The sequence below is a fragment of the Somniosus microcephalus genome, chromosome 4, assembly GCF_052327205.1.
Source record: "Somniosus microcephalus isolate GS21.2 chromosome 4, FLI_Smic_1.0, whole genome shotgun sequence".
Lineage (NCBI taxonomy): Eukaryota > Metazoa > Chordata > Chondrichthyes > Squaliformes > Somniosidae > Somniosus > Somniosus microcephalus.
Genome location: NC_140990.1, coordinates 197,916,210 through 197,943,081, shown reverse-complemented (window position 1 = coordinate 197,943,081; position 26,872 = coordinate 197,916,210). Strand labels below are relative to the sequence as shown.

The 26,872-nt window shown below is 45.0% G+C and overlaps 1 protein-coding gene across 1 annotated transcript in view; it reads left to right on the top strand.

The window, feature by feature from the left end:
• The window catches only part of LOC147120121 (dynein regulatory complex subunit 11-like), a 368,896-nt gene that overhangs the window by 221,627 nt on the left and 120,397 nt on the right, over positions 1-26,872 (top strand). The window contains exon 10 of the mRNA XM_085985675.1: positions 2,134-2,240. Within this exon, the coding sequence (XP_085841801.1) occupies positions 2,134-2,240 (107 nt within the window). The remainder of the gene's footprint in view (positions 1-2,133; positions 2,241-26,872) is intronic.

Genomic DNA, 26,872 nt, shown 5'->3' with positions numbered 1-26,872 from the left:
GTCGTCCAGTACTTCCCCGGAGCGGAGAAACTACGCCATGTTCTTCGCAGCCTTCAACATGTCATCGATGACGATGAACACCCCGCTAAGGCCATCCCCACGCCTCCACTACTCGCTTTCAAACAGCCGCCTAACCTCAAACAGACCATCGTTCGCAGCAAATTACCCAGCTTTCAGGAGAACAGCGACCACGACACCACACAACCCTGCCACAGCAACCTCTGCAAGACATGCCAGATCATCAACACAGATACCATCATCACACGTGAGGACACCACCCACCAGGTACATGGTACATACTCATGTGACTCGGCCAACGTTGTCTACCTCATACGTTGCAGGAAAGGATGCCCCGGAGCATGGTACATCGGCGAGACCATGCAGACACTGCGACAACGGATGAACGGACACCGCGCAACAATCACCAGGCAGGAGTGTTCCCTCCCAGTCGGGGAACACTTCAGCAGTCAAGGACATTCAGCCTCCGATCTTCGGGTAAGCATTCTCCAAGGTGGCCTTCGAGACACACGACAACGCAAAATCGTCGAGCAGAAACTGATAGCCAAGTTCCGCACCCATGAGGACGGCCTCAACAGAGATCTTGGGTTCATGTCACGCTACATGTAACCCCACCTGATGCAGGGTCATCCAGACTCGAGTCGACATTGGCTTGTTCTCTCTACACAGATGCGGCCGGACCTGCTGTGATTTCCAGCCAAAAAAAATGTTTTTTGTCTTTTTTTGTTTTTCATACAGACCCCAGCATCTGCAATATTTGACCCCTTGTGACCCCACCTCATTGCTCTTTGATGCAATGTTTCCCTGACTGACCTGTTTGGACACCATTCACACCTTTGACTGCTGTGATTATCTCTCTGCCGAGGTGTGATAAATGGCAGTTGGAAAGGTTACCTGTAAACATCTGACATGATTCTCTGACTATATAAGCTGTGTCTTTATGCATTTCTCCACTTCACCTGAAGAAGGAGCAGCGCTCCGAAAGCTTGTGATTTCAAATAAAGCTGTTGGACTATAACCTGGTGTTGTGCGATTATTATCTGAACAGTAATAGATTGGGAGAAGGGGAAGTGCAGCGAGACCTGGGTGTCCTTGTACACCAGTCGCTGAAGGTACGCATGCAGGTGCAGCAGGAGGTTAAGAAGGCAAATGGTATGTTGGCCTTCATAGCGAGAGGATTTGAGTACAGGTGCAAGGATGTTTTACTGCAGTTGTAGAGGGCCTTGGTGAGACCACACCTTGAGTATTGTGCGCAGTTTTGGTCGCCTTATCTGAGGAAGGATGTTCTTGCCATGGAGGGAGTGCAGCAAAGATTCACCAGACTGGTACCTGGGATGACAGGAATGACGTATGAGGAGTGATTGGGTCGATTAGGCTTATATTTGCTGGAGTTTAGAAGAATGAGAGGGGATCTCATTGCAACTTATAACATTCTAACAGGACTAGACAGACTAGATGCAGGAAGGATGTTCCCGATGGCCGGGGAGTCCAGAACCAGGGGTCACAGTCTAAGGATAAGGGGTAAGCCATTTAGGACAGAGATGAGGAGGAATTTATTTACCCAGAGAGTGGTGAACCTGTGGAATTCTCTACCACAGAAAGCAGTTGAGGCCAATTCATTAAATATATTCAAGAAGGAGTTAGATATATTTCTTAAGGCTAAAGGGATCAAGGGATATGGGGAGAAAGCAGGGACAGGGTACTGAATTTGGATGATCAGCCATGATCGCATTAAATGGCGGAGCAGACTCGAGGGGCCGAATGGCCTACTCCTGCTCGTACCTTCTATGTTTCTATGTCAGCTGCAAACAGGATTGTGCCAGAATTGGCCAGGGTGGTCTGTCCTTTGATATTTCCTTCCCTCCCTGTGGCAGATCAGGATCTCCTCATACATGGAGTCACAGGGACCTGTCTTCTCTCTCTTCAGTGCACAACGAATGACCAATCTAACACATTACACAGCCTGCAATGACTGAAATGTGGGAGACAATATTTGCCTCGCTACCTCTCCGTTTACGCTTGGAAAAAAATTGAGAATCATTGGTAGTGTTGGCTAAAATGATCATCCCCTATGTGAGTGGAACCTCAGCTTCTTTTCTTCTTCTTGAACTGCAGCACTTTGGCAGAACCGAGATGAGCTTATGAACTTCTCCCAGAAGCACGTTACAGAACTCATCAAGGAAGATAAACGCAAAGAGGTGGAGGAGGAAATCAGAGTACAGGTACAGAAAATACAGTCCTTGAAACACAAACCAGTATTGCAATGTGACAGCAGTATTCTAGATCACAAACACAACAAACTCCAGGAAAAGGACATTGATGGCCTTAGTATTTCCTTGTCTGTACAACCTCATTGTTAAACCAGGCCAATCAAGATTCATTGGCCTGGATATTAACGGGGCGGGTTACATAGGTGTGACAGGGGGGGTGGAGTTTCGGACGGGTTTCCCTGCATCCTGTGGAGTTTTAACTCCACCACGTACGTCTTTTGGCCCTGACAGGTTCTCTTCCCCCAAGTCAGCCTGATTGATAGGCTTGGTTTCCAGTCAGGTGGGCTGCAGGACCAGGTAGATCTGATCCCAGGGGGTGGGGTGGTGAGGGGTCCAATCCTGGGGGCCTTTGTATGGGGGGGGTCTGATGTGGGGGAGCTTGGGGGGTCGGGGGTAAGCATTGTTGCTCCTCCTGGCCCACAAGCAGTGCTGTGAAGGCACTTACCTTCTCTCTTGTCCTTGCCTCTTATCAGCTGCCACGTTTCCCGAGGCCCGGAAAACCCGGCTGCCCACTGTAAAACCTGTAAAGCTGGTTAAATCAGAGGCTGCCAGCCTCATTAAAATATTTAAATTGGCAACCCACCTCCTGGGAGTAGGTTGGCTGCTTGCCTCTTGTCGTGTCTCTGTTAAAACCAGAAGTGGACAGGTTGGAGGCGGGTTCCTGACACGCTCAGAATTTTGCCCGATTTAACCCCCCACCGTACCCAATCCCACGCACTGACTCATGTTAAAATTCCCCCCATTGTATCACTTTCCATTCTTTCCCATTAAAGTGTCGAATCCTTTACATCCTTCAGTCTTCCCTACCTCCTACAGGCTTTTAAAACTCAAACTTGTGATGTCACCTAATGACTGATTCGTAATCTATGTTATTTCTCTCATGTTTTTTCAACCTTGCTGTTGACCTGCATTAAGAGCCTCGACCCTTCATCTAGATTTCTTACAAATAAAAATCCAACATACGCAACCACTTCCCAATCATTGTCATCCCGCACAATTCCTTATCCAGACAAAGGGCAGGACAATAGGTTAAGTAGAAAGCTCCTTCAAAGAGCCGGCACAGGTGCTGTAAAATTCTATGGTTCTAAGAGCACATAACATTTGTTTCAATTATTCATGTTTATGTTGCTAACTTGTAGAGCTGTAGAAATTTCAGCACAGCAGGGGGCCATGCAGTCCATTGTACCTATGCCAGTCAATCCTAGGTCCATATCTGAGCTGTCAACTCTAATCCCATTTCACTGTTCTTTCCATAGTGTTTCTATTTTCAATCTCAAATGTTATCCACAGGGAGATTTTCCATTTTGGCAATCCTGTGCATACTGCAATCACTTATGGGCAACTGTACACACCCAACCTATTATTTTCTGCTTAATAATGTTAATAGATGAAAAGTATGGGGTGAGGTTGCACAATTTCCCAGTGTGCACTCCTGGCAGATACTGGAAGCACTGAAGCAGAAAATCTCCCCTCAAAATTTCTCTTAATGCTTTAATTGACTTGGCTTCAGTAACCACTTATGATAATGCACTTCTAATAATGCTTTGGATGAAAAATTCCTGCTAACTCTTTTAGCTTCCAATAATAATCCTAATTTATGTTCTCTTATTACCCATTCATTAACCAGTGAAAACCTTTCAAAATTTTAAACATTCCTATTATAATTCCCCCTTAGCCTTCTCTTTAGTGAATACAGCCCAAGGTTTTCAAAGTTCTCATCATAACCATCTCACCTTATCTCTGGTATAATCGCTATAAATCTACATTTCACTTTTTCCATAGCTCCAACATCCTTTCTATAATGGGGTAAAGTCTGACCTTTGCCACAACCCCTTTACTCCTGGTTGGAGAAAGTAAAGATAGGAAAAAAATGAACAAGAAAGGAGAGAGTGAGTGTGAACCAGAAGAGGAAACCGATTGTGTGTGCAAGCCAGAAAAGGGGAGAGGGAATGTGAAACAAAAAAGGAGAGTGAGAGTATTGAATGAAAAGAGAGAAAACCAGAAAAGGGATGAGAAAGAGAGTGTGAAGCAGAAAGGGAGAGAGAGCGAAGCAGAAATTTGGGATAGAAAAGGAGCAAGAGAGTGCAATGCAGAAAGGAAGAAAGGGAGGGAGTATACCAGAAAAGGAGAGGGGGAGAGACAATTATAAAAGGAGACAGAGAGAAACAAAAGGTGAGAAGAAAAGAGGAAGAGTGAGACTGACAGAAGGGAAGGGGAGATAAACACTAAAGGGAAGAGGGAGAGGGACACACAGAAGAGGAGGAGAGAAAAGCACGCAAAAATGGAGGAGACAGACTGAAGGGACAGAGGCAAGGGAAATGGACGAAAAGGGAAGAGGAGAAAGACAAAAAACAGAAGGGAAGGAGTTGAGAGAGATGGGCAAACGGATAAAGGTACAGACAGAAGGGAAGGAGCAGAAAGAGAGAGAGATAGAGTGACAAAGGAGGAAGTGAGAGACAAGTGATGGAGTAGAGGGAAACAGTGGGAAGGAGCTGAGACAATAAAGAATGGAAAGTGAAAGAGACACAGAGAGGAAAGGAGAGAAACAAGGAAGGGAAGAGAGAGGTACACACAAAGGAAGGTGAGAGAAATACAGAAGGGAAAGTGAGGGAGAGAGACAAAATAAAGGAAAGGAAAGACTTTTTCTTCAGACTTGGCAGTATCTGAATTCTTATGCGGGCATGAGAGGCTCAGAGTTTTGTGGTGGAGTCAATTGTAAAAGGTTTTGTGATTGCTTTTGTTTGCATATTGTTGATGATGATATGTTGTATGATCCAATCACATGAAAACATGGACTTAAAAATATAAGAATAAAATGTATTCTTGTTCCACGTTTTCAAGATTTTGCTGCAACAAAAATTACTCTGAGCCTCTCATTTTCCCTTCTGCACCCCTGGAAGTAGTACTGAGCCCTACAGACCAGGAGTATCCTATGTTTGGGTCTGTGCTGAATTAGTTGATCGCAGCCAGAAGGGCATAAGAGTACTGAAAATGCCTTCCGAGTCCCTGGGCCCAAGGGGAGTAAACAAGTCAGATTCCTATCTTGATTGCTATCAAGTGATTACTGTTGGAACGTGTTCATGTGGATATCGGGCGAGGACAGGAATGAGCTTGTCGTAGTCAAATAGCCTCACTGTCTTAGCTTGCACATATAAATAGCCAACAGGGCAGCTGGCAGCTATAGAACCCCACCCCAACATGAAACTGTTTCAGGAAGCAGAGGGCAGAAAAGGTGAGAAATTTAGGTTAAAATGGGTTGGTGTACAAATACTGCAAACTGGGTTGGGTGATAATAAGCAGTTTAGAGAAATCTTGATGTAAGCATAAAATGCCTTAGTTAACAAACTAGTGTGAATTTCTCTGACTGAAAGTAATGAAAGCTATTTTGAACACCAATCTTGAAAAAGGAATTGGTCTGCTGGTCTTAATAGCTTTTTCCTGTTCCTAAAAATTGTTAAGTCTTCCTTTCCGGCTCATATACACAAATCCTTTGTAACATCGCTGGCCCATTTAGCCCTAAATCAAGTTGCATAAAAAATATTTATTAATTTTCATAAACATTTATAAATAGAACAATTTGTTTGCCTCAAATTGTAAACCTGACATAGTTGTTTAATGACACAAATAGTTCCTTTCTGTCAGATTGGGTCTATTGATATTTAATGCAGCTTTAGTCCTCCAGGAAGAAGGTTTAAGTTTATTTACAAGTTTCAGTGTCTAAACCTGTGTAAAATTTCAAACCTAATCATGTTTACTTTCAGCTGCCATCCTGGAAACAATAACAAGAGAATGAGGATCCGTTTTGCACAATCTTGGGATATTTCATTTATGTAATTCCAAAAAGATATGTTAAGCACTTATCATCTATATAATCAAGTCTAGTGGAGTTATTGAACTCACTGCTTTTTAAAAATTCTGTTTTGCCTCCCTCATGCTGCTGTTTTTAAAGAAAGACTTCCATTTATAAAGTGCCTTTCACGACCACCAGATGTCCCAAAGCGCTTTACAGCCAATGAAATACTTTTGAAGTGTAGTCAGTGTTGTAATGTGGGAAACGCGGCAGCCAATTTGCGCACAGCAAGCTCCCACAAACCGCAATGTAATAAACATTGGCCAGGACACCTCCCCTGCTCTTCTTCGAAATAATGCCATGAGATCTTTTACATCCACCTGAGAGAGCAGACGGGACCTCGTTGTAACATCTCATCTGAAAGATGACACCTCTGACAGTGCAGCAGTCCCTCAGTAGTGAACCAAAGGGCTCAATTTTAACAGCCCTGAGGAGGCGGGTTTGGAGGTGTGTCAGCTGCTAAAATTGGAAAAAAATGGCTTTAGACACCCAACCCGCCTCCATCCTGCCCCCACACGTTTTTCGTGAGTGTCTGTTCAGCTGCTCCCAAACTGACCCAACTCCAACCGGTGGGACAGGTAGTTAAGGCAGTTAAGAGCCTGTTATCTGCCTTGATAATCCTATTTTAATAGAGGTTTCCCATTTTCGTGCCTCTGGCTCCTGTTTCCTGTCTTGTCAGTGTAGTGTATGTAACTATTCTACCTTTAAGAGAACTACTGTATGTAACCGTCCACCTTTAAGAGAACTATTTTAGGTGTGGCACTACTTTATCCTGGCTGCTGTATACTGTAATACCGACGGTGACCACACCGGTATATAAGTGCTGTGGCAGAATTTATTGGGCAGATTCGCCCTGACCTTCGAATAGTAAAGTCCTGTTAAAGTTACTCTTGTAGTCTGTGTATTACTTCGCTATACAACCCACAGACTTTACAGTGGCGACGAGTTCGATCTTACCCTGCGTGCAGCAATACGTCCGAAGCAGTTAACGAAGCGTCGAGAAGAGGCAACCGCCCTCGTCGTTCTGCTGAGAGAAAACTCGAGTCTGCACAGCAAGAAAGAAGGAAGACTTCATACACGCAACCTTCCATCAGCAACAGGCACGGATTGTCCCTTCTGCCACGGTGGTGCTTGAGCCGAGCAGCACGAGAAGCAAGTCGGCCATGGTGACTGTGAGTAAAGGGAAAATAAATAAAACCAACGAAGGAGAAGGGCGGTGAACTCGACCACGGTCGGGGGGGAAAGGAGCCGGACAGAAGTCGGGCCCAGAGGCGCTGAGACGGGGGCAGCGTGGAGCACGGAAGCTGTGGTACAAGCGGGCTGGGAGACGCAACGGCGTCGTGAGACAGCTAGACCGCGACCAGCGAAAAAGGCCGGCAGCGACCGGGGCCACGAAAAGCGGCGACTGGGATCGTAGGGCGCGGGAAGAGATAAAATAAATAAACCGCGGAGAACTCAGCCGCAGCCGGGGAGGGAAGCACCGGACTGCGAGAGGGCTGGGAGGCGCGATTGGGAGCCCGAGCGAGCGGGAGAGACAGAGCCCGAGCAAGGAAGGCCGAGCGAGAACCAGCCCAGCGGCTGAAACTGTTCGCCGCCAACGGGTTGTACCCAGCACCGGTTGCCCTGCCGAGAGAAGGGAATGCGCTGAAGCCGACGCACAGGCTGCGAACCGCGAAAGCCAGCGGCCGTCGCCCGAGGGAAAGCTTACCCCTCCCGCCAGGGGAAGAAACGCGGGAAGCCGCCAGTAGGCGGGGAAGAAGACAGAAGCGGGAACCGCCATTTTGAAATTGGGCAGGGAAAGAAGATAAGCGCGGGAAACCGCCATCTTGGAAAAATAAAAAAGAAAAAGTTAAAGAATATTGTTGTTGTTTCTCAGGAAGAGGTGAAGATGCCTAAGCGTAGTAACATCAACGGGTTCGATGCCGAGGTGGAAGATTGGCCCACGTATGTAGAACGCATCGAGACATATTGTACGGCCAATAAGTTAGCAAATTATGAAAAAGCTCTAACCTTACTAAACTTAATGGGTGCGAGAACATACGGGTTATTGAAGCATCTTCTATCACCAGCTAAACCGGCAGATCAGTCCTTCGCTAATATTGTTGCTGTCCTGAAGGATCATTTTAACCCCGCACCGCTGATGTTAGCGGAACGATCTAAATTTTACGTGAGAATGCAACGAAAAGAGGAAAGCAACGCGGAGTACCTGGTTGAACTGCGGAGGCTAGCAAGATACTGCCAGTTTGGGGTAAATCTGCCAGAGGCACTGAGAGACAAGTTCGTGTGCGGAATGTCGAAGGAAGGAACACAAAAACGACTGCTCGAAGAGAACGATCTTACACTTGATAAGGTTGTCCTTATTGCAGCATCGCACGAAGCCGCAGCGAGAGGCACGGTGGAAATGCAGCGGAAGACAGCGGTACTCAGAGTGGATCAAATGACTTCGAGTACAACGAAATGTTATCGTTGTGGGAAGACAACACACGACCAGAACCAATGCTGGGTTAAAAACCAGGAATGTAGGAAATGTGACAAGCTTGGCCACATAGCTAAGGTATGCCGGACAAGAAAGATGACCAGCAATAATAAGTCACCGCAGAAGAAGTACAGAAAGGTACATGAGGTGACTGGGAAGAGTCCAGATAAACAGAATTCAGACGCAGACTCCAACAGCAAGGAACTGGGTAGTCTGAGGATTCACAATGTGAGTAAAGAAGCTGACCGGCAAACTATCTGGATCACACTACAGATTGCAAAAGTCCAAGTGAAGATGGAAGTGGACACCGGATCGGCGCTGACGGTCATGAATAAGCATGATTACAAAAAGTTATTCAAACATATTCCCCTACGGGATACGGAGATGGTATTGCAGACATACACGGGGCACAAAGTATACCCCATCGGAAAGATAGAAGTCAAGGTGAGATACAAGGACAAAGATCACCAAAGGATGGACATGTATGTGCTGCCCGAGGGAGGTCCACCACTTCTGGGACGGGAATGGATCAGGAAAATAAAGATAGACTGGCATTCGCTAAACACAATGACGGTAGATTCCGGAAAGGAAGAGGTCAAACCTGAACGGTTGTCCAGAATATTGGACGAAGCTAAAGAGGTATTCCAGCAAGGACTGGGAACACTGAGAGGAATTAAAGCAAAAATCAAGATTGCAGAACATGCAAGCCCAAAATTTTTCAAAGCCAGATCGGTACCTTACGCGATACGACCTGCTGTGGAGGCAGAACTGGAAGAGCTTGAACGTTCAGGGGTACTGTCTAAGGTGGACTGGAGTGAGTGGGCCACGCCCATTGTTCCCGTCATGAAGTCTTCATCAAGTAACAAGCCAGGGGGACTGGGAAAAGTCCGCATCTGCGGAGACTTCAAGATCACAGTTAATCCGGTGCTTCACACGGTACAATACCCGCTTCCGCGGATTGAGGATATCTTTGCTTCATTGTCTGGCGGGCAACACTTCACCAAGATAGACCTGGCACAAGCATACTTACAAATGGAAGTCGAGGAAGAGTCGCGCCAGTATCTCACAATCAACACGCACAGAGGCTTGTATCGTTATAATAGACTGGTTTTTGGAGTAGCTTCGGCTCCAGCAATTTGGCAGAGGGCAATGGAGCAGGTTTTACAAGGTATTCCAAGCACGCAGTATTACTTGGACGATATCCTGATTACGGGAGAAGACGAAGAGGAACACCTCACAAATTTGAAACGGGTGCTCACCAGGTTGAAGGAATATGGCCTTCGAATTAATCGCCAGAAATGTGAGTTCTTCCAGAAACGGATCTCGTACTGCAGTCATGTCATTGACCAAGAGGGGCTACACAAGTCGCCTGACAAAATAGAAGCTGTCGTGAAGGCCCCCGCTCCGGAAAACGCATCACAGTTGAGATCGTTTCTGGGGTTGATTAATTATTATCACAAGTTTCTGCCAAATTTATCCACGGTGTTGCATCCGCTGAATACTCTGTTGCGGAAAGAAGTGCCATGGAAATGGAGCGAGGACTGTAAAAAGGCCTTTTGCAGAAGCAAGGCGTTGATTCCCTCTGAGGAAGTGTTGGCTCATTTCAACCCAACGTTACCTCTTCGGCTAGCTTGTGATGCTTCCCCTTATGGAATTGGAGCAGTATTTTCACACAGGTTCCCAAATGGCTCGGAAAGGCCAGTCGCATTTGCGTCCCGATCATTGACCTCCGCTGAGCGAAATTACACCCAGATAGATAGGGAGGCCCTCAGCCTTGTGTGGGGAGTAAAGAAATTCAATCATTACCTGCAGGGCAAGAAGTTCACATTACTGACAGACCACCAGCCGTTGGTGTCCATATTCAACCCTAACAAGGCCGTTTCCACTATGACAGCGCAAAGGTTACAGAGGTGGTCCGTGTTACTTGGGGCACACCAATATGACATCGAATACAAAAGCTCCAAACAGCATGGAAATGCTGATGGGTTATCGCGCCTACCGTTGCCGGTAGTTGAAGAGGCGGCTGCAGTGGACCCGGTAGAGATGTTCCACTCGTCCATAGTAGAATGTCTACCAGTGACAAATTCGATGATCGAGAATGAAACAAGGAATGACCCGACTCTCTCACGAGTCTACGATTTAACAGTGGAGGGATGGCCAGCACATGGCGAACCAACGCTGCCAGCATTTTCGCAAAGAAAAGAACAGCTGTCAGTGTGCCGAGGAACCTTGATGTGTGGATCGAGAGTGGTGATTCCACCCAAACTTCAGCATAAGGTGCTAAAGGAGCTTCACGAGGGGCATCTGGGTGGAGTGAAAATGAAGAACCTAGCAAGAGCGTTTGTGTGGTGGCCAGGTATTGATGGAGACATCGAAGAAATAACCAAGAGCTGTCTAGGATGCCAGAAGGTCCAAAACGCGCCACCACAAGCTCCTCTGCATCCATGGGAGTGGCCCTCATCTCCTTGGCAAAGGGTACACATCGACTTTGCTGGTCCATTTATTGACTCAATGTTTCTAATAGCGGTGGATGCACACTCCAAGTGGCCGGAGGTAATAAAGATGTCCTCCACCACCACGGAAAAAACCATCACAGTATTGAGGACCATGTTTGCCAGGAATGGGCTGCCAGAACAGGTCTGTTCTGATAATGGACCGCAATTTGTGTCCGAAGAATTCAGGAAATTCTTAAAAAGCAATGGGGTCAAGCACTACACGTCAGCCCCATACCATCCCGCCACCAATGGATTAGCTGAAAGGTTTGTCCAGACCTTCAAGAAGGCCATAAAGGCCATGGGTAATGAAAACATCAACTTACAACATAAAGTAGATAACTTCTTGTTGGCATACAGGAATGCAACACATGCGGTCACAAATCAAACTCCCGCCATGATGTTTTTCAATAGAAGACTGAGATGCCGGCTGGATTTGATTAAGCCAAACGTCAGAAGGGACGTAGAGAACCGGCAATTCTAGGGCATGAATGAAAGGCCAACTAGATCTTTTCAGATAGGTCAACAAGTTTTGGCCCGGGACTACCGTACCGAGAAATGGCAGCCTGGAACTATTGTAAAAAGGCTAGGGCCGCTGCTGTATACCGTGGACATTGGTGACAGCATAATAAGGCGCCATGTTGACCAGATCATAGGGTCATCCACAAAGAGCCAACCTACTCCACAACCTTACACTGCTAATGTTGAAGCAGAGATACCCAGAACACCTACCTCCGATCTGGTGATACTGGAATCAGATGAACCTGACACTGTCCTTCAAGCCGACTCGACCTTACCAGAAGAACCTACTACCCCGCCGAAAACTACTACACCACTGAGGCGTTATCCGGATAGAGTCAGGAAACCTCCAGAGAGACTGAATCTGTGAACTGTTTTGCATAAAGTTGTATATATGTTATGATGTTATGTTAATGGGGAATAAGTATGTTGTAAGCTAAAAAGGGAGGATTGTAGTGTATGTAACTATTCTACCTTTAAGAGAACTACTGTATGTAACCGTCCACCTTTAAGAGAACTATTTTAGGTGTGGCACTACTTTATCCTGGCTGCTGTATACTGTAATACCGACGGTGACCACACCGGTATATAAGTGCTGTGGCAGAATTTATTGGGCAGATTCGCCCTGACCTTCGAATAGTAAAGTCCTGTTAAAGTTACTCTTGTAGTCTGTGTATTACTTCGCTATACAACCCACAGACTTTACAGTCAGAAACAGTCCTGCTGCAAGGAGACGAGTTGGTGGAGGACATGATATGTCGTCATTATTGGTACAGAACTTTAAAAGTGCTCCTGTAACATGGCTGACATTCAAATGCAACAGCTTTGTTGTTGGAGGTTTGGGATAAGATTTTGTAAATCTACTGACCTTGTGACTGGTCAAGCTGACACACATCTGCTGTTTGAACTGATTGCGATAATTTCAGGCCACTTTGAGTGTGCGTTTGCAAGCTTTTTGCCTCAACTGAGATCTATAACAATGGGATGGGAACCATTTACATCCTCTCATCCTGGTCGTCAGATTCGGAGGAAGAGCAAAGCGGCTTAGTGCTGCCGGATGAACAAATGGCTCAGCACACAGCCTCCTTGGAGGAAGATTAAGAGGACGAGGAAGAGGACGAGGAAGAGGACGGGGAGTGACGCCTTGTGGGGCCGGATGTGGCCAATCCAGCAGCAGGCGACCCACATTGCTGGCCGTCAGGCAAGGGATGCACTCATCCATGCCAGATTCGCGTAAGCTTACGCTTCAACCACAGGTGGCTGGCACATGGAGTTGAATATAAATCCGACAGTCTCAAACCCCAGGCATCATCTGTCCAATAAATGGTGGTTTGTGCTCAGTGTCACCACCATCATTCTACATGGAAATCACCCCGAGTCCTCACTCTTGAACTTCCATTTCCCAGAACACAGAGGCCACACTGTAGGTGATCTCAGCAGATCATTAAACCTTTTTCCACACTGAACCCATGTGTGTCTGCTCACAGATCTCGAGCTCACCTCCTCAGCAATTTGCAGCCAAGCTGCCTTGGTTTGCTGAGGAGGCCTCCTCCTTCCATTTCCAGGGAAGAGGAACTCCTGACGTCCTCGAACTCCCTCAACAAGAGCATGGAGAGAGCCTTCATTGAACCTGGGTGCAGCCTTAGTTATTGAGGCTGCTGTTCCTGCAGCAGCCAGCACCTTTAAGAGAAAAAAGCATTAATATCACTAAGCTAATGATTGGAACAAATCTGGCATCTTTTTCATTTCATAGTCAGATAATAAATTGATATATAAAAAAATCATAAATATCTTTCTGGAGTAATATGACCAGCAATTTCATTCATTAAATTTTGTTCAGAACAGACACTGTCAACTCCCCTTTCTATACAATACAGCACCAATCCATCCCATTGACATTTTTCCCAAAGGGTACATGGCCCCTTTAAATTTTCATTCAAACAACACGTCATCAGAGGCGAGAAACTGACAGCCTCCAAGCAATTGCCTGGAGGGACCCGCACATCGGCTGTAGCGAGGCCAATCAACCCAAAATAGTAAGTTCTGGGAGTCAGCAGCTGGGAGCAGGTCAGAAAGCCTCCGAGCAGCAGACCCGCATTCAACCCACCTCCATTAGTAAAATCGAGGTCAAAGTGTCAGCCTCTAGATGTTTGTGATTCAGTCTATGGAGTGGGACTTGAACCCACAACCTTCTGACTCAGAGGTGAGAGTGCTACCCACTGAGTCACGACTGACACCTTTTACAGTTCTGTTATGTTTTACTCCCCAGTAACTGCTGAGTGTTTTTTTAACTGCCAGGTAGAACACATCGATATCCATGCTAGGAGCTGAAACCTGGAACTCAGAAATACATGGAATATATCTCAAAATAAGTACTTAAGATTCATGTACTTGGCCCAGTTTTCTTTTCTTTAATGAACAAGTTTTCCACACAGAAATGTCATTAGTGCTTATTAGCAAGCCTCTATGCCATTTTTTTTTAAAGCTGAGAAATCCAAAATGAGTGATTTCATTACCACCACACAAGTCTGTGATCAGTTGCTTGTGAATTCTTGTGAGTGCCAGCTTGACTTTGTTGGTAGTACTCCATCATTTAGTTGTGGGTTCAATCCCCATTCAGGACTTGAGCGAATAAACTTAAGCTGACCCTATTACTTTATAGGTATTTCTGTCATTTGATGAGAGGTTAAATCATGGACCATGTGCCCGTTCCAGTGGTTCAGGTGGACAATAAAGATCCCATGCACTATTTTAAATAAGAGCAGGGATTTCTCACGGAGTCCTGGTCAGCATTCATCCCACAACCAACATCACCTAAAAAACTAATCATTCACCTCATTACTGTTTGTGGGATCTTGCCATGCACAAAATATCTAAAAAAACAATAGTTATTGCCCTTTAAAAGAATGCCTGGATTGTGAAGTTCTCCAAGATGTGATGAGGTATATAAACATAAGTATTTTCTTTCTGTGTACTATGGATAATGGGTGGGCCAACTATGTTCAAATGACTAGTGCATCAGGATAAAATATTGTGAACAATAATTCTGGCTTCAGTTATTAATGGTGTTATAAAGGTTCCGAGACATCAGCTGTCATTTACTTTCCTTACTTTCTCAGGTCCTTGCTGATATATTAGTTTTACTCAAGATTATAACCAACTATTCACAGCTTATAAGTATATGATGCTCACATCAAATCACCCAAAATACTCATGACCTAAAGTGACCATTTAAATAACATCTGTTATATTGATGGTTACACTTAATTTTCAGTCTCCAAAGAAGACTGCTTTGTTTTTTACTTTCTGTAATCACAGACTCTTTCCCGTTTGATGTGTTGAGTGGCATGTTTTACCAATTGCTACATCAAGCTGAATTCATATAAATATCTGTGACAATTTTTTCCACCAAGTTAAATGTCTTATGTGCCATAATTGAAATAAATAATACAGCTAGTTTCATATGTTTACTTACTATATCTATATATATATTTCTCTTAAAAACAGATCTTATTGATTTGATTTTTCTTTATTATTTCCACAACGGTCATTTTTGAAATCAAGCTTATGAGCAGTTAGGTTAGCCTGTCATATGTTTTGTGTTAAAAATTGTGATTTCTTTTGATGGCTGTAATGTATGCATAAAGACTGGCTGTTTGTGTGAGGTACTGGGTGCAGCCTGCATTAGTGAAGTAGGACAATAACATGAGTCAGTGCCTTTGGGCGAGGAAGAGGGAGAAAAATGTATGATTTATGAAGTTGCTGAACAAATATGTTTTCCTGCTAAAAATGCCAGAGAAAATTTTTTCAGTCACTCCTCTAGTTTGAAAAATACGAGCTACTGCCATGATTAAAGAGTAATGTCTCATTTAATATTATTGTGCCTCACAATGGATAGTAAAATATATTTCAGTAATACTCATCAAGTATAAGAACATAAGAAATAGGAGCAAGAATAGGCCACTTGGCCCCTCGAGCCTGCTCTGCCATTCAATAAGATCATGGCTGATCTAGGGCTCAAAGCCACTTCCCTGCCCGCTCCCCATAACCCTTCACTCCCTTATCTTGCAAAAATCTGTCTATCTCCATCTTAAATGTATTTAATGACCCAGCCTCCACAGCTCTCTGGGGCAGAGAATTCCACAGATTTACGACCCTCTGAGAGAAGAAATTCCGCCTCATTTCAGTTCTAAAAGGGCGACCCTTTATTCTGAAACTGTGCCCCCGAGTTCTAGATTTCCCCACGAGGGGAAAAATCCTCTCTGCATCTACCTTGTCGAGCCCCCTCAGTATCTTATATGTTTCAATAAGATCACCTCTCATTCTTCTAAATTCCAATGAGTATAGGCCCAGCCTGTTTTTTCCATATGTAAACAAAACACACAAGCTTCCCCAATGTTCAGCAAGATTATTCAGTGAATAGCTACACTGTACTGACTAGGGGAATCCCAGGTTTGATCCATACTGTGTACTATGTTAGCTGATATGTCATGATAATGGAAGGGACACGACAGTTGGTCTCATAGCTCTTAGATTAGAGAAGCTAAAATGAGTCAAGGTTCCTCATTCTGATCACTAGCAAAGGACCCCTGCTGAAAATGTACGTGTAGACAGGATAAGGTTCGACAGTGATGCTTCGCTGCGATTGGATAGTTTACCAATACTCATTGGCCCAGAAATCCGGGTCGGAGGCTTCCCGCGGGTGCAAGCCTCTGACCTGCACTTACCTTGCACGCCGGCCGTTGAGCTGTGGGCCCGCGTGGTATTCCGTTCCTGGGCCTCCTCCAACTGCCAGCGCACAGTGCTTGTGTATCCCAGGGGCGCAGTTAGTTCGATGCGTCCCCTGGGATCACGTGGGCCATGGAGAGCCAATGGTAGCAGGGAAATACCCATTCATAAAATTGACAGGAAGAGCTGTCAAAACTATAAATACTATAAGCCCCAAAACATCACTAAAACTTCAAATAAATTTTTTAAAAATCACATTTTTAAAATAACTATAAATTACATAAAATAACTATTTTAAACAATAATTTAAATTTTTTGAAAAAATTAATTACATTTTCTAACGGGGCTAAAAATAAACTTACCTTTAAAGTATTTAAAAATAATAAACCTGTGGAAAAAATGTTTTAATTTTAATTAATTCACTACTTACCTTGTTAAAAGCAGGCCTTGCGCCTGCTTTTTACATGTGTAACTCCTGGAGACTTACCCTCCCAGAGAAAGCTGCAAAAAAAACATAAGTTCCAGGCGCACGCGCTGCCTCTCCGGTGCGCGCGTTCGACCTCTGAACCCCTTCCTTTAAGGGAATGGAAGTTCCGGTTTCCCGCGCATGCGCAGTGCATGCACGAAACCGGCACTTCCGTTGGGCCTACGGGTGAGTACGCCATGCGTACTCACCCGTGGAGACCCGAATTTCTGGGCCATTGTCAAGGCTGAGTCATGAATAATGATCACTTGGGTGAGGTTACAGATGGCAATTGGCACCTATGAAGCCATAGCTATAGAAGGAAATGAGGAGGGTAGGAGAGAAAATCGGCAGCAAAAAAAATGAACTCGTCCCAAAGCTTGTTCTTTTGGGGAGGGGTGTGTTTTTATCCTGTGTGGGCATGTCTGCTCTGCTTTTCTCCTCATCTTTTAGCATTGCTAAATTCCACCCCATCCCCACCAACAAGGACAATACACTTGCTTCATCTGAGAAAGAAAGACTTGCATTTATATAACGCCTTTCACCACCACCGGATGTCTCAAAGCGCTTTACAGCCAATGAAGTACTTTTGAATTGTAGTCACTGTTGTAATGTGGGAAACGCAGCAGCCAATTTGCACACAGCAAGCTCCCACAAACAGCAATGTGATAATGACTAGATAATCTGTTTTTTGTTATGTTGATTGAGGGGTAAATATTGGCCAAGACACCAGGGATAACTCCCCTGCTCTTCTTCGAAATCATGCCATGGGATCTTTTACCTCCACCTGAGAGAGCAGACGGGGCCTTGGTTTAGCGTCTCATCCGAAAGACAGCACCTCCGACAGTGCAGTACTTCCTCAGCACTGCACAGGAGTGTCAGGCTGGATTTATGTGCTCAAGTCCCTGGAGTGAGACTTCAGTCCACAACCTTCTGACTCAAAGGCGAGGGTGCTACTCACTGAGCCTCAGCTGACACTACAAACAACCTTTGACCACACTGTTCTTTGAAGGCCAGCAGGATACACATGGGCAGTGGCTCAGTAGAGACTTCCCACCAGATTATTTTTCTACACTCAGCACCTCTCTGCAGCAGTATGATAACTGTCAGGAGCCCAGCAGAGTTGGGGATCTAGCCTGTGTGTCTCCACTTTGTGATGCCTCGTGCTGATACTCCAGTATGCAGTGCTGTCATCCCTGTAAACTCATATCAATATGAGATCACTGAGATGGACATCAGTGCTGGGGAATGTATCATTTTTTCTACTTTTTGCATCAAGTATCAGTAACAGGCATTGCTAGATTAGTTATAGCATGGTTAAATGAGCCTGATCACCCACTGCTGCACCAGCAATCCTTGTGGCCTCTTTGAGTTAGACTACAAATTTGTTAACAATTTCTTTCAAATCCTGACTACTTTTGTGCTGTTGTCTATATCCACTACGAACTGGGTTAAAACCTTCATTACAGTCAGCAGGGAGGAGACTTTCATCAATCAGGCTCCAGAGGTGGAAAGTTACTGAGTGACTGTAACTTTTAAGTAATGTGGAATGCTCCCTGATAAAGAAAGTGTGGAATGAAAAGAGGTCATTAGCCCAGCAAGCTTGTTCATTCCACAGACCATGTACAGTTTACCTTACAAAGGATTAAACTCCACTGAATTAATTTCCTGAGAGAAAGTCAAAATTTTAGGGGTAACAAGTTTAATTGAATACAAGCTTAGTTAATATGTGTTCTTGAGAAAGGTTTTTGATATGTCTTGGTTGTTAGCACCATCAGTAATGTTACAGCCAGTCTGTTATATGGAGCTCTAACTGTGCTCCATATAGAGAAGATATTGGTGGGTGCAGGGAATTACAAAGAGAAGACCCACCAAGGTTTAGAAGGCAACACCTGCATCGCAATTCCTGGAGTGCATACAGGATGGTTTCCTGGACCAATATGTTGAGGAACCAACTAGAGATCAGGCCATCTTAGTCATAGAGTCATAGAGTCATAGAGTTTTACAGCACAGAAAGAGGCCCTTCGGCCCATCGTGTCTGCGCCGCCCATCCATCCCTGTCCAGTCTAATCCCATTTTCCAGCATTTGGTCCATACCCTTGTATGCAATGGCATTTCAAGTGCTCATCCAAATGCTTCTTGAATGTTGTGAGGGTTCCTGCCTCTACCACCCTTTCAGGCATTGAGTTCCACATTCCAACCACCCTCTGGGTGAAAAAGTTCCTCCTCAAATCCCCTCTAAATCTCCTGCCCCTTACCCTGAATCTATGCCCCCTTGTTATTGACCCCCCTACTAAGGGGAAAAGTTCCTCTTTGTCTACCCTATCTATGCCCCTCATCATTTTGTACACCTCAATCAGGTCCCTCCTCAGCCTTCTTTGCTCCAAGGAAAACAACCCCAGCCTGTCCAGCCTCTCTTCATAGCTGAGGCGCTCCATCCCAGGTAACATCCTGGTGAACCTTCTCTGCACCCTCTCCAAAGCAATCACATCCTTCCTATAGTGAGGCGACCAGAACTGCACACAGTACTCCAGCTGTGGCCTCACCAGCGTTTTGTACAGCTCCATCATAACCTCCCTGCTCTTATATTCTATGCCTCGGCTAATGAAGGCAAGTATCCCATATGCCTTTTTAACCACCTTATCTACCTGTTCCGCTGCCTTCAGGGATCTATGTACATGTACACCAAGGTCCCTCTGTACTTCCTAGGGTCCTACCACTCATTGTGTATTCCCTTGCCTTATTTGTCCGTCCAAAATGCATCACCTCGCACTTTTCAGGGTTAAATTCCATTTGCCACTTTTCCGCCCATCTGACCAACCCGTTTATATCGTCCTGTAGCCTGAGGCTTTCCTCCTCACAATTTACCACCCCACCAATTTTCGTGTCATCTGCGAACTTACTGATCATACCTTTTACATTCTCATCCAAATCATTTATGTAGATCACAAACAACAAGGGACCCAGCACCGATCCCTGAGGTACCCCACTGGACACAGGCTTCCAGTCACAAAAGCAACCTTCGACCATCACCCTCTGCCTCCTGCCACTCAGCCAGTTTAGGATCCAACGCGCCAAGGCACCCTGGATCCCATGGGCTCTTACCTTCTTGACCAGTCTCCTATGCGGGACTTTGTCAAAAGCTTTACTGAAGTCCATGTAAACCACATCCACAGCATTTCCCTCATCCACCCCCCTAGTCACCCCCTCGAAAAATTCAATCAGATTTGTCAGACATGATTTACCCTTGACAAAGCCATGCTGACTATCCCCGATTAATCCTTGCCTCTCCAAGTGGAGACTAATTTTGTCCCTCAGAATTTTTTCCAATAATTTCCCTACCACAGATGTTAGGCTCACTGGCCTGTAATTCCCTGGTTTATCCCTGCTACCCTTCTTGAATAATGGTACTACATTAGCTGTTCTCCAGTCCTCTGGTACATCCCCTGTGGCCAGAGAGGTTCTGAAAATTTGTGTCAGAGCCCTTGCAATCTCCTCCTTTGCCTCCCACAGCAGCCTGGGATACATCTCGTCCGGGCCTGGGGATTTATCCACTTTTTGGCCTGCTAAAACCGCTAGCACCTCCTCCCTCTCGATGCTAATATGTTCAAGTATGTCACAGCCCCCTTGCCCGATTTCTATGTCTGCATCGTCTTTCTCCATAGTGAACACAGATGCAAAAAATTCATTTAAAACCCCGCCTACATCATCTGGCTCTACACACAGATTGCCACTTTGGTCCCTAATGGGCCCTACCCTTTCCCTGGTTATCCTCTTGCCCTTAATATACTTATAAAACATCTTAGGATTTTCCTTTATTTTGCTCGCCAGTGTTATTTCATGGCCCCTCCTCGCCCTCCTAATTTCTTTTTTAAGTATGCCCCTGCATTTTTTATACTCCTCTAGGGCTTCTTCCGTCTTTAGTCTTTTGTAACTGCCAAAAGCCCCCCTTTTATTTCTAATGCATTTTTGTATATCCCTTGTCATCCAAGGTTCCCTTTGCTTGTTGGTCCCACCCTTGACCTTTACAGGAACATGTTGGCGTTGTACTCTCTCTATTTCCCTTCTGAAAGTCTCCCACTGTTTTGATGCGGATTTTCCTATAAGTAGCTGCTCCCAGTCCAATTTGGCCAGATCCTGCCTTATCATATTAAAATCGGCCTTCCCCCAATTTAGAACCCTTATTTCCGGGCCGTCTTTGTCTTTTTCCATGACCACCTTAAATCTCACCGAATTGTGGTCACTGTCGCCAAAATGCTCTCCTACTGACACTTCCACCACTTGCCCGGCTACATTCCCCAGAATTAGGTCCAGTACCGCCCCCTCTCTTGTAGGACTTTCTACATGTTGGCTCAAAAAGCTCTCCTGGATGCACTTTAAGAATTCTGCACCCTCTAAGCCTTTCACACTCTGACTATCCCAATTTATATTGGGGAAGTTGAAATCCCCCACTATTATTACCCTATTATTTTCGCACTTTTCTGAGATTTGCCTACATATCTGTTCCTCTATCTCCCCCTGACTGTTTGGGGGCCTATAGTACACTCCCAGCAAAGTGCTTGCCCCCTTTTTGTTTTTAAGTTCTACCCATATGGCCTCATTAGAGGAACCCGCTAATATATCATCCCTCCTTACAGCAGTAATTGACTCCTTAATTAATATTGCAACACCCCCTCCCCTTTTACACCCCCCTCTGTCTCGCCTGAAGATTCTATACCCCGGAATATTGAGCTGCCAGTCCTGACCCTCCCTCAACCATGTCTCCGTGATAGCAACAATATCGTACTCCCATGTGTTCAACAACAACTTCAGTTCATCCACCTTATTTGCAAGACTCCTTGCATTAAAATAAATGCCTTCCAGCCCTGCCATATTCTCTTTTGCCTTCACATATTTGCTTTGCCTTCCCAGCTGACTTGTTTTTCCCTCTGTATTTGGCTGTAAATCACCCCCTACTATAGCTCCACTCTGTACCCCATCCCCCTGCCAAGTTAGTTTAAACCCCCCCCAGCAGTGCTAGCAAACCTCCCCGCAAGGATATTGGTTCCCCTCTGGTTCAGGTGTAAACCGTCCGACTTGTACAAGTCCCACCTTTCCCAGAAGCAGACCCAGTGATCCAGGAAACTAAAGCCCTCCCCCCTGCACCATCCCTTTAGCCACGCATTCATCTGTTCTATCTTCCTATTCCTATACTTACTAGCACGTGGCACCGGGAGTAATCCAGAGATTACAACCTTTGAGGTCCTGCTCTTTAATCCTTCACCTAGCTCCCTAAATTCTTGCTGCAGGACCTCATCCCTCTTTTTACCTATGTCGTTGGTACCAATGTGGACCACGACCACTGGCTGTTCACCCTCCCCCTCCAGAATGCCCTGCAGCCGCTCAGTGACATCCTTGACCCTGGCACCAGGGAGGCAACAAACCATCCTGGATTCACATCTACGGCCACAGAAACGCCTATCTGTTCCCCTTACTATAGAATCCCCTACCACTATTGCTCTCCCACTCTTTTTCCCCCCTTCCTGGGCAGCAGGAGCACCGCCAGTGCCAGGAAGTTGGCTGCTGCTGCCTTCCCCTGGTGAGTCATCCCCCTCAACAGTATCCAAAGCGGTATACTTGTTTGAAAGGGGGATGTCCGCAGGGGTTCCCTGCACTACCTGCCTGCCTTTGTTGCTCCGCCTGATGGTCACCCCCTGTGCTGCCCTACCCTGAGGCGTGAACAACTCGCTAAACGTGCTATCCACGAGCCTCTCAGCATCGCGTATGCTCCAAAATTCATCCACCCGCAGCTCGAGCGCCACAATGCGGTCTACAAGTAGCTGCAGCTGGATGCATTTCCCGCACACATGGTCGCCAGGGACACTGGCAGCGTCCCTGATTTCCCACATAGAGCAGGAGGAGCAGAACACGGGTCTGAGCTCTCCTGCCATGACTTACTCCTTTAATTAATCTAATTAATCTTAGACTGGGTATTATGTAATGAGAAAGGATTAATTAGCAATCTTGTTGTGCGAGGCCCCTTGGGGCAGAGCGATCATAATATGATAGAATTCTTCATTAAGATGGAGAGTGAAGTAGTTGACTCAGAGACTAGGGTCCTGAATTTAAATAAAGGAAACTGCGATGGTATGAGGCGCGAGTTGGCTAGGATGGATTGGGGAATGTTACTTAAAGGGTTGACGGTGGATAGGCAATGGCAAACATTTAAAGATTGCATGGATGAACTACAGAATTTGTTCATCCCTGTTTGGCATAAAAATAAAACAAAAAAGTGACTCAACCGTGGCTAACAAGGGAAATTAGGGATAGCATAAGATCCAAGGAGAGGACATATAAATTGGCCAGAAAAAGCAGCAAACCTGAGGATTGGGAGCAGTTTAGGATTCAGCAAAGGAGGACAAAGGGATTAATTAAGAGGGGGAAAATAGAGTATGAGAGTAAGCTTGCAGGGAACATAAAAACTGACTGTAAAAGCTTCTATAGATATGTGAAAAGAAAAAGATTGGTGAAGTCAAGCATTGGTCCCTTGTAGTCAGAATCAGGGGAATTTATAATGGGGAACAAAGAAATGGCAGACCAATTAAATACATACTTTGGTTCTGTCTTCACAAAGGAGGTCACAAATAACCTCCCAGAGATGTCAGGGAACATAGGGCCTAATGAGAAGGAGGAACTGAATGAAATCAGTATTTGTAGGGAAATGGTGTTAGGGAAATTGATGGGATTGAAGGCCGATAAATCCCCAGGGCCTGATAATCTACATCCTAGGGTACTTAAGGAAGTGGCCCTAGAAATAGTAGATGCATTGCTGGTCATCTCCCAAAATTCTATAGACTCTGGAACAGTTCCCATGGATTGAAGGGTAGCTAATGTAACCCCACTATTCAAAAAAGGTGGTGGAGAGAGAACGGGGAATTATAGACCAGTAAGCCTGACATCAGCAGTGTGGAAAATGCTAGAGTCCATTATAAAAGATGTAATAGCAGAGCACTTGGAAAACAGTGACAGGATCGGATAAAGTCAACATGGATTTACAAAAGGTAAATCATGCTTGACTAATCCAGTGGAATTTTTTGAGGATGTAACTGGTAGAATAGATAAGGGAAAACCTGTGGATGTGGTGTATTTGGACTTTCAGAAGACTTTCGATAAGGTCCCGCATAAGAGACAAGCGTGCAAAGTTAAAGCACATGAGATTGGGGGTAAGGTACTGACTTGGATAGAGAACTGGTTGGCAGACAGGAAGCAAAGAGTTGGAATAAACGGGTCTTTTTCCGAGTGGCAGGCAGTGACTAGTGGGGTGCCGCAGGGATCGGTGCTAGGACCCCAGTTATTCACAATATATATTAATGATCTAGACGAGGGAACTAGATGTAATATCTTCAAGTTTGCAGGTGACACAAAGCTGGGTGGGCGTGTGTGCTGTGAGGAGGATGCAGAGAAACTCCAGTATGATTTGGACAGGTTGGGTGATTGGACAGATGCATGGCAGATTTAGTATAATGTGGATAAATGCGAGGTTATCCACTTTGGTGGCAAAAACAGGAAGGCAGATTATTATCTGAACGGCAATAGATTGGGAGAAGGGGAAGTGCAGCGAGACCTGAATGTCCTTGTGCACCAGTCACTGAAGGTATGCATGCAGGTGCAGCAGGCGGTTAAGAAGGCAAATGGTATGTTGGCCTTCGTAGCGAGAGGATTTGAGTACATGTGCAAGAATGTCTTGCTGTAGTTGTACAGGGCCTTGGTGAGACCACACCTTGAGTATTGTGTGCAGTTTTGGTCACCTTATCTGAGGAAGGATTTTCTTGCCATGGAGGGAGTGCAGCGAAGATTCACCAGACTGATACCTGGGATGGCAGGAATGACGTATGAGGAGAGATTGGGTCGATTGGGCTTATAGTCGCTGGAGTTTAGAAGAATGAGAGGGGATCTCATTGAAACTTATAAAATTCTAACAGGACTAGACAGACTAGATGCAGGAAGGATGTTCCCGATGGCCGGGGAGTCCAGAACCAGGGGTCACAGTCTAAAGATAAGGGGTAAGCCATTTAGGACAGAGATGAGGAGGAATTTCTTCACCCAGAGAGTGGTGAATCTGTGGAATTCTCTATCACAGAAGGCAGTTGAGGCCAATTCATTAAATATATTCAAGAAGGAGTTAGATATATTTCTTAAGGCTAAAGGGATCAAGGGATATGGGGAGAAAGCAGGGACAGGGTACTGAATTTGGATGATCAGCCATGATCTCATTAAATGGCAGAGCAGGCTCGAGGGGCCAAATGGCCTACTCCTGCTCCTATCTTCTATGTTTCTATGTTTGTATTGCAAGACTGGATTACTATTTTGAAATTTTCAACAACATTTTTAAAGTAAAATGCATTTTAATAGCTCAGATGTTTTCTAATTTCTTGATTCTTTTTTACTGTGGCAACTATGAAGTGTCTCCAAAACACTGTTCTATACTAGTGGGGCACATTATCCCCCTCCCTGAGCCCCCACCCTCTCCCCCCACCCTCATGAGCAGAATCCAACCCATCAAGGGATTCCTGTTATGATAAATTGGAGTCTTATCAGTTCTATTGGCCTGGTTTTGTTGATTCTTGAAATGGCAGTTTTTGTTTCAGTGAATGTTGGGCTGGGCATGCTGGGTAATCACTTACACCACTGGACAAAATTTCTGTATGGTGGACACACTTACCAAGAGGCAGAAGAGAGAGAGGAACAGATATACAGAGAGGGAGGGAAGGGTGGCAGTGAAAGAAGGAGAAGGAAGATGCACAGAAGAGACACTGGAGACACAGAAAAGGGTTTCATGTAGATCGTCTGATGGCTCTGTGTGTAAATTCAGCATCCAGTATGGTAATGAGCCATGCAACCCAGGAAGGACTTGGGTTGAATCCCTGTGCTGATGTAGTTTATCTCCGCTAAGGGGATAGTAAAGTTAGCTTCATTGTCCCTGGGCGATAGGGAGGGTTCAGCATGATGCTCTCCACATTTACCTGCTGACACAGATGTCTAGGCTTACACTTGAAGAAAAGTCACTTGGGTGAGGCTCCAGAGGGCAGACAGCACATATGGATCCATTATCATAGAATGATTTGATACCTTCAGGAGAGTGGTGGGTTGACTTGTGCTGCACCCCTTTTAGGTATTGTAAAGAATGGAAATAGATCTTTCTAGTCAGCACGTTTATAGTGTAGTCATAGCTATACTCATTCAGACAAAATAGACAAAGGACAGCCATTTATTAAAGGAATATCTCTTCTTGTAATACTTAAGATGCCCTGCTTTGCAGTTAATTCATTCCAAAGTTCACCAAGTATGCAGAAACCAACATTTTATTAATGAACAACAGTGCTGTGTTTCCCTACATGTGCCGCATCTGATCAGACTTACTCATTAGCTCCTCCTATCTAATGTATGTCAGAACAACTGTACAATAATACAGCATCCTCAGTTCCCAAAGGCAGTATCTGAGAGAAAAAAAGTCAGGATCCTTTGACTCTTTCCAGCTATTGATTTTCAGAAATCATACTTAATTTTTCGATTGCAACGTTTAATATCATGTTCCAGGTATAACAATGCAGCGTTCTTTGATTTTAAGAAAAAAATCCATGAGTCCTTTTTAATTACATTCACATTGGAATTTTTCCTACCATGCCACAATGGAAGTAGGTTTGTTTAAGTTTCTTCCAAAAAGGATAGCGTTTATTGTTGGGTATTCTATACATCACAGTCCAGATATCAGAATTTATTCATGAACAGTATCAGGGCAATGCAGGCTGACCTGTAGCTTATTATTAGAGCTGATTGCACATGGAAAGACGTAGTTCGACACCTGCAAATTTGTAATAGTTTTATCGCTAAATCCGCAAAGCCATGTACGGTTTCAATATCTTCTGGGATTTATTCTCTCAGCCCATCCTCAATTTTCTGTGTTTTAGGAACTTGAGTTTATAGATAAAGATTTACTGTAACATAAAGGGTACAAGGTTTTTAAGTTTACATTGCAAATAGCTTCACTCAAACATGCATGAGGGCATTTTAACAATT